General features: G+C 43.1%; 1 protein-coding gene across 16 annotated transcripts in view; it reads left to right on the forward strand.

Moving 5' to 3' along the window:
- EPN1 (epsin 1) overlaps positions 1–17,151 on the forward strand; it is a 533,434-nt gene that overhangs the window by 205,069 nt on the left and 311,214 nt on the right. For all 16 annotated transcript variants that reach the window (XM_078654885.1, XM_078654881.1, XM_078654889.1 and 13 more), the window contains exon 4: positions 16,527–16,776. In XM_078654885.1, the coding sequence (XP_078511011.1) occupies positions 16,527–16,776 (250 nt within the window). The remainder of the gene's footprint in view (positions 1–16,526; positions 16,777–17,151) is intronic.

Here is a 17,151-nt window from a genome sequence, read left to right on the forward strand (position 1 = left end):
ATGTTTCCCATACAGTTCACGCTGCAGTTCAGCTCTATTCCAACTACGCTGCCCGTCAGTTATTGTGCTTTGGCACCTTGTTGGTGGAACGAAGCGCTACATGAATGCAACTACAACATATTCATAACAAGCATTGGCAAAGCCAATAGATCGCGCTTTTTTTACCGTATAAGTATTTGGTTATGCAGCAGAATATCCTTGGTGCAACAACACCATCTGTTGCATGGCTAAACACTTACAATGTCCCAAATGCGAGACCTATTGGCTATGCCAATGCTTGTTCAATAAGCCTCCACACTTGGTTCTCTATACAGAGGTACCCACAGCCCAGTCTCAGAGCCACCAAGAGCCAGCAATAGATCTGCAGCAGAGTCTCCAAAAAACTGTTTGTTGACCAGAAGCAAACTGGCATAGCCCCCCAGGTTTTAAGTCATCCATCATTGGGACCATAGCCTCTGTGCCTAGAGTCCATGCTGTACCCCAAAATAGTTCTTGCCATTCGCAGCTGTATCTCTCCTCTATGTAATGTTCTTATGCAAAGGAGGGAAAGGGAGGACTAGGCGGTGAGCTTTGGTTTAGTTACCTGCAGAGGTTGAGGGTTCTTGTGAGCTTGGGCACCGCCACTACGCAAATGCCTAAGATGGTAGACCGTCATATCAGACTGCCGGTTGATTATGGTTGTCTCTTACAGAGGGAAGGGGAGCAATTTACCTCTGTTCACTCGGAGCCCCACGACCTCCTCAGAGGCTCAGGATTTCGGGTGTGTGAAGGCCTGAAGTTGAAGGAGTGGCTAGAAAGAGAAGGACGTCATCTGCATAAAGGGCAATTCTATTCTCCGTCGCCGACTCCATTTTCACCCCCACAGCTGAGCAGGAGCTCTATAGAAAGTGCGAAGAGAAGAGGGGAGAGCGGACAGCCTTGTCTAGTCCCGCAGTGGACTGGTAATTCATAAGAAAACACGCAGTTGATAAGAACCTACGCTGAGGGTCATGACTATAAGAGGCCAACCAGTTGATGAGCCTGGTGCCCAAACCCATATATTGCTGCACTGCATCGAGGTAGCGCCAGTTTACAGTGTCGAAGAGTTTTTCAACATCTATGAGCACAACAGTTGTTGCGTTTTGACACCCTAGATCCCTGCCAAAGCAGCATGAACTCTGCAGATGCTGTGTCTTTTGCCATGGTTGGGCAGAAAGCGACACTGGTCCTGGTAGACCAACATGGTAAGTATTGGCTGTAGTCTGTTTGCCAGGATCTTGATGGCAGTGTTGATCGGGGAAATAAGGCAATAGGGGGTGCAGCCAGATGCCGGGTTGTCCGGTTTAGGGATGCCCACAATGGTGGCAAAGTCCAGTTCTGGAGGAACGAGACCCCTAGCTACGGCTTTGTTATGTAGGCGGAGAAGCGGGCGATTGTTGCGGAGTTTGGAGTAGCATTCAAAGGGAAAGCCTACTGGGCCAGTGGTTTTGGCAGGTTTCAGGGGTCGAATTGCAGCGAGGAATTTTCTGTAATGGGCGAGTCCAACGTCACCCTCTGAGTCCATGTAAGGCTGTTATGTTTCATATAGGTACCCCAATATAGGCTTATGTAGTCACCCAACCTTTCAGCTATATTCTCCCCTACCACTTCACTACATAACAGTTTTTGGAACTGACCTTTTAGATAGTTACAATACTGCTTAGAGGACGTAGGGTTTTCCCTGAGAACAAACCTCATCCATTATGCATGAGGATTCTTGTAAACTCAGCAGGACTACCATCTCCTGCATAATAACTATGTATAAGGGTCATTCTTTCCGTCATCCTAAGTCTGACATGACACAGCAAGGTAGAACCCCTGAGGGTACCACTTTAGGTATATAAACACCATACCTTGCTGAGATAGTCTGAGGAGAAAAGGACTTCCGTGCTGACACACTGACTAAAGACGCTGAGGTTCCTGCACGCAGACACTCCAGCTCGAACTCGTCTTACATCCCTTGCGGAGTGTCATCTCTGGACCAAGACGGGGTCCCACAGTCTCCTACTACAGGTAATGGTGTTGACTTTATCCTAGAGGGATTCTTGGTTTCTACACCTCCATACATGGTAGGTACACTTAGGTACATCTAGTTAGTCGCATTGTAGGAGTACGCTTTTATTACTGTCATGTATTTTATATACTTGCCTGTATTCATTGTTTCAGCACAATGTTAGAAATCTACCATCCTTTTACTCTGTTAGTTCTTCTAATCATTTATATCTGTTTCTGTCTAATGGTTGTCTCAGCACACCTATTTTAAACTAGAATGACGCTGGTTCAATAAATGCTTATTGAAAAACGTCTCCACTGTTTATTCTGTGTATCTCTCTGAGACAAAATGATCATGATTGGCTAAGCGAAAAGTATCGCACTGTTTCGATGATCCTGAGGGATCAGGGTTGTCATGATCGATAATTGCCAAGAACTATTCTCTCCTTGGTAAAAGGGGTTTCTAGTGGCACTGTGAGCTAGCTGGTATACAGGCTAACATACTCTGTAGGGTGGTCTAGAATCAGTTTGGACACCAGTCCTGCAGTCTATGTTGTCTAAAAGTGCAGATCCTATATAGGTTTGTCGGAACTAAACAACATGGCGCCGCCAACATTAGTTTGGTACTTATCTAACAGTCAAATCTGAGTAGTTGTCGTGCTCTTCTCAGACCCCTACTCACATTCTCCCAGAGACGTCTGAAGTGAGAAGGGTACTATCCGCCACAGCTGAGTAGGCATATTCTATGTATTGGCTATAGGTTAATCAAGCTTAAAGGGCAAATTGTTCCTCCTTATCTCTGTTTCCTTGAAACTCTTCCTTGAAAACCTTTGTCAACAATGGCTAACGAATACTCAGCTGTGCCATCACAACGGGCGACAGTTGGGGATGAAGGAGAGGAAAATGAAAATAACATTTCAGAAAATGTTAGAACTATCCTTACCTTAAAACTAACAGACTATGGAGTCACAGCTAGGGGTGTGACAGTAACTTTCGCGATTGAGGCACACAAATCATACAGAACAGAGGTATTCTATCCATGGGTTAAATTCCCACAATCATATGCCCATTCAAATTCATTTCATTCTTACACTGAAGATGAAACACCAGATGAATACTGTCCGTATGAGGACAATGAAGTTCCGCTCACCTACCAGGAGCACATAAACTGGTTTAAAGGCGCCCCCCACACTAAAGACAAAGTAAGACTAGGTCAGCTCGGAAGAGCTGGAGCCACTTGGCCAGTCCTTGCGGCTAACACAATCCACATCCAGACATTGACTCCATTCCAGTGGCATACGTACATCCATTTCATAAAGTATAATAAAACACAGTTTGTGATGAGAAAACTCGCACTTCATCCAGTAAGAGCTACTCAAACAGGACAAATTCAGGGATCTACAGCTAAAACTACACCACAAACGCTACATGCCGTTATGGGTAAAATGCCCATCAGACGTGAGCAAATGCCATTTTGGGTAGCCCAAAAAATACCACAACTAGAGGCAGTATTTCCACACACAAGCCCTCAAGAAAAACTCAGATTGCTAACAATCTGCTTGCCAATAGGGATAGTTTCCCAAATGGAGGATTGTACCACTTGGAGTACTGTTTTCACTGGAATGTGTACCAGAACTCATGGTATTCCTTCATTTGCAGTAACACCAGATATATTAAGACAGATACAGAATGAGTATGGAGCAGAACCTGCTCTGAACTTAGGGATGAAATTGTTGGAAAATTGTGCCCATGTATCATCTATTATATTAGCTAACATTAAAAGGGATGCAGCAGCAGGGGCAATACGCCAACGCCTGAGGAATTTCACTCCTTTACAACAGGAACATGAGTTAACTAAAATTATTGAAGACACCTATGCTGAATTAGGGAGAGCGAGTTTGGGAGCTAGAGCAACAGAACCTCAACTCACGGGTGGTCCTGAAAAGGATAACACCAAGCAAGCACCTGATTCTTCTAAGAAGAAATGGGCTAACAATAAAAAACTTAAAAATAGAGAGAATAGATCTCAATACAGGATGGGTCTCCTCAACATGAGTCCTCCGAAAGGAGGTAGAGCTTTAGGAACACAGATACATTAAGAAACCTGACCGGTATCTGGATACTGATGCACGTTCCTTCGTTCCTTTCAGGGTTCACCAAGAAATGCCGTGAGGGAAGGACGGTCAGAACACAGACAAGAAGAGCATGCAAAGTCCAGAGACATGCCATACACTTCATACTATACTAACAAAAAGAAGAAAAACCAAAATCAAAACCTCAATTTAAAAAGAAAGTAGCAGGTCTCAAAGTGAGACATGCCCAGAATTCTGAGGACTCAACTACTGAACGGGGAATGGGCAGCAGAAGTAACAATAGCTCTCCAGAACCTGATGTAATTTCTGGTGACAGCGGAGTTGAATTGGCATATCACGGTGGAAACGCCTGATACAAAAGGTAAGTGTCTCACATTGGTTAGATGAGATAACACTCCAATTGGAGGGGAACAAACCAAGAAAAATTAAAGGTCTCTTTTGGGAGAACCTGACTTACGGCTATGACATCCTTTTAGCTGAAAAAGATTGGACCTCTGAAATTGTTATGGATTGCCCTAAGGGAGAAACTGTGATTTTTGCTGTCTTTTCCGACCTGGTTCCAATATACTTAAAACACACATACTCACAGGAGAGGGAGGTAGCCCTTGCTCCAGCATTATATCGCAACCATGTTGGGTGGGATGCTAAGGCACCTCACCATATAATCCAATAAAAACTACTCCCAACGAGACACTACTCAATAAAACAAGAAGTGAAAAAACAGGTCCGGGAGATCTTGGATCAACTTGAGTACCAGGGTGTAATATAAAATTGCACTTATCCCATGAAAAGTCCTTTGTTTCCCATAATGAAACTTGATAATTCATATCATCTAGTTTTAAACTACAGACATCTGAACACATGCAAAATAACATTTGCAGTACAGAATGCACACAGTGCTGTATTTATGAATAACATTGTGCGGAAAAATTGCAAAACACTTGATATCTCAAATGGATTTTTCTGACAAAATATAGCGCCTGAGAGCAGATATTTGACAGCATTCTCAGAGCTAGGTTCAGAGCGTCAATTTTGTCAACTCCCCCAAGGGAATAAGAACAGCCCTGGGTTGTTTTCCGCTAAGGTAACACAGGTACTTTAGAATTTGGATGAAGAGGCATTGTCCTATGGAGATTATATTTATCTGACGGATGATTATTTAAAGGATCACTTGACCAGGGTGAGCAACAACATTTTGAGGTTCGCCTCTGAGGGCTACAAATTAAACTTTAAAAATTCAAAAATAGCCCACCTCAATGTCCTATTTTTGGGATATGAGCTATCAAGTGAAGGGAAATGCCTGACAGCTAACTTTTTAGAAAAGTGTGCCCTGCTCCAACCTCCTACATCATTGAAGAACTTACCATCCATATTGGGATTTATACATTTTGGCAGAACATACATTTTAGGTTACGCAGAAAAAGTGAAACCTTTCTACAACTTAATGAGACCTGATTTTTCAGTTAGGCATTGAACACACAGATATCCTTTGTTCCCTACAAACGGACATGATGGCTTCAAAACACTTGCAGACAAGCATGAATGTCCCCAACTTGGAGATAACACTTGAACACAAACGCTAAAATCCGTTTTGCTTCTACCGAAAAAATACTGACAGCAGTACAGACTGCTGTAGTTAGAGAAAGAGAACTGGCTCAGGGGAAACAAATAATTGTTGTAACTCCGGTACCTGCCTTAGAGGCTGCTACAAAGCAAGCATTCCTAATGCTGAAGCCTTACATCCAAGATGGATACAATGTGCTAATTCTCCAACTGAAACGGATGTAGAATACTGATATGACCCTAATCTAAAAGCGCAAGCATTCCTGCAATACGAGCAAAAATGTCCTCTCACAAATGAAATAATGCCTCTAGATCAGTATGAATATATTATTTACACTGACTGATCTGCTCAGCCGGCCGTAGGGAGTAAACAGCAATACAGCGCCGCGTGTGCGATTGTGAAGGGTCGTATGCAGTATGGCAAGTTCCATCCTGGCAGTACGGAGACTGTAGGAGACTGCACGGCTCAGCTGGCATAACTCAAAGCCCTATTACTGGCACTAATAAATACGGATCGAGAATTCTCCACACTGATTGTGTGCGATTCTTTTTATTGTGTCCAGTTTTAAAACTAATATCTTCACTACAGGGGCCAAAATGGGTTTAAGAATCAAAAGGTGACACAAATAAACGCAAAATGCTATGGAAACAGGTAGCTGAGTTGAAAAACGTACTACCAGGAGCTCACGTGATACACACGCTGAGTCAACAATGTGATTGCGTCTCGTTGAAGGGAATTCATTGGCCGATGAAGCCTCTAAGGAGGCAGTACGTACTGCTGCCGTAGCGGCAATCACTTGTTCAAAAACGAGAATAGACTGACCGATAATGGTAGCTGTCATTGCTTCACGCAAAAACAGACCAGCCTTACCGAACTGCTTTCCACACAAGTACTCCTACCAGTTAGACACAAATAACCTTCCGTATGCTCAAATTACAGAAGTCGGGGATAGAGTAATACCAAACATGGATCGCAGATTAAGTTTAATTCTAGTTGCATATGTGGGTCTAGGTTCTGCACATGCAGGGATTACCGCAACAGTTTCATTATTGAAACAGCGCTATTAGTGGCCAGGGTTACCTAAAGAGACAAAGAATTTTGTCTTAAAATGTGCCACCTGATGGAAGGTTCCACCTTGGCGTGTCCAGCGTAGACACCATTACTAATATCAGACAGATCACTCGCTTGTGTCTATTTGGACCACTGTGGCCCCTACAATCGGATGGGGCTTACAAGTATATCTTGGTGGCAGTGAATTCATGCTCTAGATTCCTATGGGTATGGCCTCTGTGCTCGGCTGACGCTTGAACTGTTATAAAAAATTTGCGAGTCTTTATAGGGACATACGCAGTTAGCACAATACATTCTGACCGTGGCTCCGCGTTTAGCTCCAGGGCTTACAAGGAAACCATGAGAAGCTTGGGTGAAGCATTGCCGTACTCCTCTCTGTACCATCCTGAAGGAAATTCAGTTATGGAGAGGAAAAACTGAGACTTAAAGCATTCTTTAACTGCAAGAGTATTAGATTTGGGTGGTAGTTGGGTCAATCAGTTATACGGGGTCGGGCGAGCCCTTAATAATCCGCCAAGAAGTTTCCTAGGAGGTGTCACTCCTTAAGAAGTCCTATTTGGGACGGGAATGTGGGTACCTGATCTCGATTGTCAATGCACAGTGGCGGATGAATAAGCATTTGACATTAATAAACGTTTGACTGTTTTACAGGATCTGAATGAATCCTGGGCACTACTAAGCAATGTGCAAGTAAAACGCACTGACTCTGGGGAAGCCAAATCAATCACAGCAAGACCGGCCTGGATCCTAAAAGTCAGAGACCTGGTCAGAGAAAAGATTGTGGACAAGAAAGAATTTGGGCCACCCTCCAGAAAGTCAGTACCTGAGATTCCTCTACATTGATCTGATCAAAACACACTATGTGGCCGATACTGAACAGTAGGCTTCGTGGGCTCCTGGATAGCCGACGCTCTCCTCTCACAACCATACAGGAAGTTCAGTCAGAAAGATTCCTAACATTTGAAGAGTCACCAATTCAAAATGATTGAATTTCCAACAATTAAATGGAACTCGTTCCTCTTGAAACAGAACTTCAAAACGCAAATGAAAGACAAATTTCAATTCGGCCTACAACCGATGTCTACATCCGTATGCCTCTACAAGAGACATCTACCTGTTCAGCAAAACCTGCTGAGCTACCAAAGATAGATCGGAGTGCATCTGGCTACTTCATCAATTTTGATTCTTACTCTCTTCATCGCAGTGAACCTGAGACAACGCCAGCTCCAGTTTTCTACAAGTTACAAATTCATGATTTCTATACTTTTCTAAAAAAGACTTTCTTAGTATCACCTAGGCTCCAGCTCTGGATAATAACTGGAATATTTTTTTTTCTGTTCTGGATTGGTCTAGTGACTGTTTTTTGCTTACTCATGAATAGAAAATATCTCCCAGAACGCTATGAAGTATCAAATGTGAACTTGGTCCTGAAACCTCATACATCTCGTTGCGAACAAAGAGACCTGTTTTTCGTGAACATTACAGCTTTTCCTATTCCTGATGGTATAGTTTGGGACAAAGTGGACTATGATGTATTTGGTCCCACTGAACGTTTGAAAATACAACATTTATCTAAAATTTCTCTAAATTATATCATTACCTCCAGTACATTGTCTGATGATTGGGATTTTGAAACTAAATAATATGGTGTCTGATTTAGAACAATCTGCTGCATTTTCAAGCACTGAAATGTTTGAGGACACATCTGGTTTTGACACTATGTATCACTCTCAAGTGGGGCAAAATAGACGCAGCAGGTCTTGAGCACGAAATAATAAATGGATATGCCACAGAATATGATGCTTGTTTATCATCAACAGCCAACCCAGAAAAAGTTATAGGGAACTTTGAGTTACTATGTGGGCATGTAGCCGAACGGCTCACAAAACCAACGGGGAAAAATGGAAAGTTAGGGCCCAGATGGTTTGATACTGCATGCTCGGCAACAAACAGATCCCTGAAAGTGGCATTAAAACAAAAACCCAGGGATATAGATTTGGTCAGGGCATCTAGACTGGCCTATAAAGAAGCCCTTAGAACAAGGAAGATGGAATTAAAAAATAGAGCTTGGGAAGATTTAGAAAAGGCCTCAGAATTAAAGGATAATAGGCTTTTCTGGGAAGTAATTAATCGTCCCCTTTTTAAAAATAATAGTAAGGACGATATTGTGATGCAGATTGCATGTGAAACATGGGAATCACATTTTGGGGATATATTTAATCCTCATGGGATTTTATTTAATGAACCCTTAATAGGAGACCCCGGGGATTTTGTGGTCTCTGAATCCTCCATGTCCATGAGTTTATCACTTTCCCTGCAAGAAGTGGAAGTTGCTCTGTTGAAAGGTATATCACTAAAAGCCCCCGGTCCTGATTTAGTCCCATTGGACTTTTTTAAACACAACATTAAGATTTGGGCTCCACTTTTGTTAAGTGTTTTTAGAGCTGTTGTCATTTGGCGTATTCCAACATCATGGAAGGAGGCAGTAGTGGTGCCGATTTTTAAGAAGGGCAACAGATCGGACCCCCGGTGCTATCGCCCAATCTCACTTATTGATGCGTCATGCAAAATATTGGGCAGGGTAATATTAGCCAGACTAGAAACATGGGCAGACTCGGTGGGCCTTATTGTGGATTCCCAGTATGGGTTCAGAAAAGGCAAAGGCACCGTAGAACAGTGCCTAAACCTGGCTTTGATTATAGGGAAATACATGAAGGCAATGAATTCCTCCATCCATCTTGCCTTCATGGATCTCTCAAGTGCATTCGACACTGTGTGTCGAAGCAAGCTGTGGGAAATGATGGAGGCTATGGGTTTTGAAGAACCTCTGGTTCACTTGCTCCGTAGACTTCATGAAGCAACCACCGTAGCAATTAGATTTGGGCCAGGGGGAGAAAAAACTAAATCCATTCCCTCGACTGAGGGCGTCCGTCAGGGATGTATTTTAGCTCCCTTTTTGTTTTTAGTCTATACTAATGGGCTGGAAAAATATCTGTTGGATCACTGCCATGATTTTCCCAAGGTCAATGGTAGGAGTATACCGATGCTTTCATATGCCGATGACACGGTACTAATGACACTAACGGGTAATAGTATGCAGCACTGCCTTGACGCCTTTCATAATTTTATGTTGGACCTAGACCTGAAGGTAAATTTTACTAAATCTTTTGCCATGGTCTGTGGCCCGAAGGGCACAAAAACGAGAAAGTTTGTAGTAAATAATGCCATTATTGAAAAGGTGGAAAATTTTACTTACTTGGGAAACCTCTTCAATAACAAACTAAGTTGGGCCCCGTTAATGAAGACTCGGGTTCAGGGTGCTAGTCGTGCCATTGAAGGTCTGTTTCGTTTTTGTGGGAAGGTGGGTCAAAAACCTGTTGAACATTTAAAAACTTTGTACAAAGCAAAATGTTTGTCGGTAGCCACCTATGGGGCAGGGGTTTGGGGAATCGAAAGCCCCGATATAATACAAATCATGGAGAACAAATTTCTAAAGCGTGTATTGGCTATTCCTTCAAGTACTCCAAATAAATTTGCACATGAGGAAATAGGTCTGAACTATGTGAGTGACATTATTCACCTTTCCCCCTTATTATTATGGGGTAAAATATGGCTGTCAGAGGACCTTCAGCTGTCTAGAGATATCCTCCGGGATTGTTTAAAATTGACAAATATGAATAAGATCCCGTGGTTACGCTATGTTAATATAAAACTTCATAAAATAGGCCTGGGTGACATTTTTGATAACCCCGAAAGTATTCGGGGAGATATTAAATCTGTTATCAAAACAAGCTATTGGAAATCCTCACTTGTGCATTTCTTGGTTAGCCCTAACGCTTTTAAGGTTACTTTGCAGCATCAGTTTTATTTAACCTTCACAAATCATGTGCAATGGCGATTCTATTTGACACGGTTTAGGTTACACATTCTGCATTTTCTTTTTGCGTTTCCTAAACAAGGGAGTTGGTGTGAGAGACTGCCCCCGTGTCCTTGTAACAACAGAGTTAGCCAAAGCACTATGCATTTTGTTCTCTTCTGCCCCATATATAAGGATCCGAGAATTAGGTTAATTAAGCCGATCCTTAAGGAAAAGCAACCATGCTACTACAAAGAAGGTTATGACCACTTGTTAACTTTGTGCACATCTGATATCTGCTGTGCTATGCTAAATTTTATACGGGTGTCACTTACGATTAGGAAACGATATGGTTAAATTTGTTTCCAAAAATTTGTTTGTAGGCCATGTATTTTTTGTTTATGCTTTTTTACTGTTTTAGATTTTCTTATAGGAATTAGGAAACTATGATTGACTGAACCTAATTTGATTGAAAGATTATTGGCTTCAACTGTGATTACATTAATCAACGTTTCCACTCCACTAAATCAGTGGTATAGTATTAAATGGTTTTCGAAATGAAATCTAAATGTTTTTTAAAATGTATTGTTTTGACTTTTATGATTCTTGTCCGAATCGAATAAAGTTTTTGAAACGATGAAACGACACTATGTACTGTTATTATCGTTTGGGTCATCACTTTTTACACAAATCCAATATCCCACAAAATGTTTTCACATGCCACCAATGGGAACATTGCCCAACACCACCAAAAGGTAGTTCAAAAACGTTTGCACAGTAATGTTCTTATTTTTCAAGGTTTAACACTTCTGACCCGACCTCATATTACTATAAGTTTGCACCTACACCTGCACAGAAACATATGCTGACTAACAACAAACCGATTTATTCTACATCTTTTATTCCCCAACTGTCTGAACAGGGTTTCGACTTATGGAATGACACCATAGACATAAAATCAGTCTGGGGTTAAAAGGCGTGGCAGGTCCAGTGAACAGATGCGCTATTTAGAGCGTGCCTCATCCCACAGCTGATGTTTCTGAATGAAACTGTGCAACAAACTTCCAGTCTTGGACGAGCCAAGAAAAAAGATTTGAACACACCTCTTGTTCCCACACCATCTGATATGAAATTTACATTACATGGAAGGGATACAATAGATGACATCAAGTACAATACTTTTCAGACCTCAATTAGAAGGTTAGTTGGTTGGTTAGTTTGGCCCACAGACACAAACCAATGTCAATCACGATTCAGGAGTACAACCGAAGGGTTTAGTATCCATAGGCCAGACCATTGCTATATACAAAGAGAACATCGGGGGTGGTGACATCATACAGTGTTGGGAAGTTGTGCCTTGATTGGCTAAAAACCTATACACTGTCCCAGGTGAAACAGCACTTATCCTTACTCTCAGATAAGGTGGATCTAAGGGATTGTTTATTAGGTCCCCGAAAGCCACGTCCAAAACTTTTCTTATAAGCGGTTTATAATGAAATCTGGAAAATCTCAACAAGAAGCCACAGAGAGACGCCGTGAGATAAATAGAATTAACCTAGAAAAGGCGTTTGACAATGGTATGACTACTTTAACAGCCATGATGTATTCACTGGGCAACATTGTATCTTTTGCTATTGATATACTAGAACAGGACTTGTCCATACTACAACACGGACAATCTCAACTACATTCTATTATGTTATTAAGCTGGACGCTGCACTCATTGCTTGCCGGTTATGTGCCATGGCAATTTATCAACAGTACGTCCCTATTTTCGGCGCACAATCTAACTGAGAAGCAGATAACCATGGCACAAAAGGGAGCAACATATACAATGCTGCATAATAAAAAACGAGACTATTTACCTTTTACTGTGGCAGTCACCATCCACAGAATTGTTAATCCATGGCCATATAACGTTACCATTCACAACTTTCCAGTTTCAGTATTGCCTAGAACAGGCGGGCAGATATGTGGCGATGGGTAGGTAATTCATCAATGAATCTTGGGAATTGCCATACAGATTTCAATGCAGAAATGGGGACATGGAAGTGTTTCTTATTGGTACCTACTGCAAGAGTTCTTTAAGTGGATCTATTGTATGCCAGGATATTATGCTTCACAGGGCCTGTAATAGTTTGTCTTCTAACTTATCCTGCCACTTGAAAGACCCCAGCTGCCGTGATTAATCCAGTGTTCAGGTCCCGATAAAGATGGTGGCAGAAGTCCTCAAAGCATCTCTAGGACGCGTCCACTATCTTGTTTGCTTCAGCCACCACATATGTACATTTTTATACATATATTTTTTTAATTGCTCTGAGTTCTGGCATATTGGTGGGGCAATTCAGTGCTTAAGGAAAATTCCTGTGGAAGAGAACTAGGATTGCAGGTAAGTAAATTTCCTTAAGTGGCCTCTGCAGAGAGTAGATTTCAAAGCCTGTCAATTTCACTGACGGACAGTGGCGCACATCAAAGCAGAACATTGTTTTAAATAAATGTTTAATGTTTTCTGCTGTTTGCTATCCCCTCAGCTGGATGTAGTTCAAATATGTATCTCTGAGACATAATGCGGTAAAACTGCAGTTGAATCTCCAATTTTTATGTTACAACAACTCACCCGGGAGGGTATCCTGGTGCTGAAGCAGGATCAGTATGGTCTGAGTTGGGTGAAGAGACAAGTCTTCAATTTCTTATGGAATTCAAGAAGTTTAGTGGAGGCTCTGATGTGCAGGGGCAGGCCGTTTCAGGCTTTAGGAGCAAGGTAATAGAAGGCACGACCCCTAGATCTGATTCTGTGTATGCTGGTAGTGTGCACGAGTAGGAATCAGGCTGAGTGGATTTGAGTATTTGGTAGGTTCGTGGAAGTTTATGCAGTCAGAGTTCATCGAAGCGAACCGCGTCCTGGACCTCTCTCATTCCGGCTTCTGAAGCAAACACAGTACTGAGACCACCCTCCTCGCTGCTACAGATGACGTCCACACCCTCTTCGACCGAGGCGAAACGGCAGCCTTCGTCCTCCTGGACTTCTCAGCCGCATTCGATAGTTTCTCACCGCACCCTTTGCACAAGACTTGACGACGCCGGCATCCGTGATAAAGCCCTGGAATGGATCTGCTCCTTACTCACCAGCCGAACATAGAGTCCAACTACCACCATTTCTCTCTGAACCCACAGAGATCAGCTGCCTAGTGGCTCAGGGCTCCTCCCTAAGCCCCGCTTTCTTCAGCATCTACATGACCCCGCTTGCAGCCATCATCTGGAATCATGGACTCAGCATTGTCTCCTACACCAGCAACACCCAGCTGATTCTCTCCCTCACCAACAAACACACAGTAGTCAAGGACAGCTTTCAAAACAGGGTAAAGGCTGTCGTCTCCTGGATGAAGAACAGCTGCCTTAGGCTCAACTCTGAGAAGACCAAAGGCTTCCTCATTGGGGCCCCACCCCCTCTGCCTGGGACAAAACCTGGTGGCCCGCAGCAATTTGAACTCCCTCGACCACACATGGAACCTCAACATCATGCTGGACTTGTCGTAAGCTGCCAGATCAATGCAGTCTCATCATCCTGCTACCACACGCTACACCTCGGGTCCATAAAGACTGTCATCCACGCACCCATCAGCAACAGAATCGACTACGGCAACTCACTCTACACCAGCATCACCCAGAAACGACTCCAGAAACTGCAGAACATTCAGAACTCCTCCTCCAGACTCATTCTCAACATCCTCAGTCGCAGCCACATCACCAGCCACCTGAGGGACCTCCACTGGCTCCCAGTCAATAAAAGGATCACACTTCAGGCTCCTCACACACGCCTACAAAACCCTACATGACACGGGACCTGCATACCTTAACCACTGCCTCACATTCCACGCACCTACCAGAGACTTCCGCTCTGCCCCTGGCTACCGTCACACATATCCGCAAGACTACGGCCGGAGAAAGATCTTACCCCTACCTCGCATCAAAGGCCTGGAACACCCTGCCTCTCCACTTATGGCGGTCACCATCACTGCCTCAATTCTGGAAGGACCTCAAGACCTGGCTCTTCGACAACCAGAGCACCTTCAACGGACCCGCAGTTAAACCGCCCCTTTCTTCCCCCTCAGCGCCTTGGCACCCTTACGAGTGAGTAGTTGCACTTTATAAACCCTGATTGATTGATTGATTGACTGACATATGCATTGTATTTTGGGGTAGCTCTGAAAAAAGCAGTTATGTATGATTTAAAAAAAACAACATTTTAATATCATTATAATACACATCGAGTAGAGCAATTCACAATCATGACTGTTATAGAGTTTATTGGACATAGTGTAACACGCAGTAATTCCGTACACAATGAGTAGTAATGTAAATACAGTTGTGCCCATCCCAGCGCCATATAGTTGCAGAATTTCACCCCCACAGTGGAAGCGTTTTTATGGCGTGCCTGTTTTCGATTCATCAGTCACTCCAGTCCGAATCTGAGTCTGTGGGTGGTGGGGCACATCTATTTCCCCTGAAGTTGTTCCATTTCCCCCACACACGTGTCCATTTTCGGGGACAACCCCTATTAACAAAGACTGCCTTTTCTGCCACCATGGCGCTATCCAGATCCCGACACCATTGCTGGTGAGTGGGTAGTGTTGGGGCTCCCCAGTTTTGTGCAATGTTCCTTTTGGCTAGTGTGAGGCCGAGTGTTGCCCAATCCTGAGCCTCATGGTTTAGATCTGTGGGCTCCCACACATTAATCAGGCACATCCGAGGTTCTGGGAATACCTCGAAATCACACACCTGGGTGATTGTCATCATAACCGCCCTTCAGTATTGTGTAATGAGGGGACACTCCCATATTGTGTGGAAGAAAGTACCAGTGAGCCCGCAGCCCCTCAGGCAAAGTGGCGTGTCTGCCCTCCCTATAGGGCAAACAGCAGTGTGGAGAGGGGACAGCCCTGCCTAGTCCCTCGCCCCAGTGGAAAGTCCTCCGATAAGCGTCCATTTACCACTACCTGCGCCCGTGGCTGCGTGTAGGGCAGCTGTATCCAGGTGCAAAATTTTGGTCCAAAACCAAATTGCCGCAGTACTGCAAACAGGAAGAGCCACTCTTCCCGATCAAAGGCCATACTGGCATCTAGCAAGAAAATCACTGCCTCCTCTTGAATATATGGCCCTCGAGACAGTAAGTATGAAATTCTTGAGATGAATCTCACTCACTGGTAAATAAATGTTGTATCCTTTTCCATTGTTACTTTCCGAATTAGCGGAACATACAGCCTTCTCTTGTGATGGTCTTGTTGATAGAAGTACTAGTCGATATTCATCGATAAACCTCTTCCTTTTGACATCCTTTACAAAGTTCACATGCTGGTGTTTAAATCCATGTGAAGCCTCGCTTTCCTTTTCCTTGCTCCACCAATCTCCTCCTACAGGCCTGGTCACAACCCGAAAACATCTGTACCAAACTTGCCCCCCCCCCCCCCATACCAGACTTCAACGTAGTTCTTCGAGATCATGGCACACCTCTTCTTTGGAAGAGCCTACCTATTTCAAAATATAATTTACAACTATCGGGAGTACCTTCATCACAGCTTTTACTGCCATCACATTTAATCTTAATAGTCTCACAACTCTGATCGCCCCCATGACTAATTTAACCTTTCAAAGTCTGTCATAACTGAACTGCTATTATTTTAAGTGCCTTTTGCTATTTATTTATTACGTTGTTTGTACATACTGTAAGGTGTAAAACCTATGTTTCAGGAGATCTTCAAGTAAATTTGTGAGTGAAGATTAGGCATTGTTGGCATTCTTTTTCACATGTTGCCATCAATGGTGTCCTCTGGTAGTAGTCTCCTTGGTCACTGTAATTGAACATGTTAGTTTGGATGGTAATAGTTGAGAAGATATCTCTTGACTGCGTAACCTAGAAATCGTGTTATTTTTTCAGGCCATGACTTTGATGGAGTATTTGATAAAGACCGGCTCAGAACGGGTTGCTCAGCAATGTAAGGAAAACATCTATGCCATTCAGACACTGAAGGACTTTCAATACGTGGACAGAGATGGGAAAGACCAGGGTGTGAACGTTCGGGAGAAAGCCAAGCAGTTGGTTTCACTGTTGAAGGATGATGAGAGACTTAAAGAAGAGAGAACACATGCACTGAAGACGAAGGAGAAGCTGGCTCAAACCTCCACGTGTAAGTGCAGGGTACATGTTTGTTTGCATAATGTGAAGGAGAACAGTCCACTGCTGATATTTACTAAGAGAATGGGACTGTGCTTTGCTTATGAATAAAGGTATAATGCTTAAACTCTGAGAATGGGTCACATAGCTTTCACTGTAAACATGAACATTAGTCGGCTTAACTGTGAGTAAGTATTTTCTCCATCAGGGAATCCCCATTTATGATTATTAGCACTGAATGGTCCCATCAATCTGTGAGATTTCGGATAATTGTTATAATTTTTGTTACAAAATATTGGCATAGAAACCTTTTGTTAGAAATGTCAGTTTGTAAAAAGCAGCTTATGTTGGATAATTTTAGTTTAGACGCTACATTAGAAAAAGCGAC

The sequence above is a fragment of the Lissotriton helveticus genome, chromosome 7, assembly GCF_964261635.1.
Source record: "Lissotriton helveticus chromosome 7, aLisHel1.1, whole genome shotgun sequence".
Classification (NCBI taxonomy): Eukaryota; Metazoa; Chordata; class Amphibia; order Caudata; family Salamandridae; genus Lissotriton; species Lissotriton helveticus.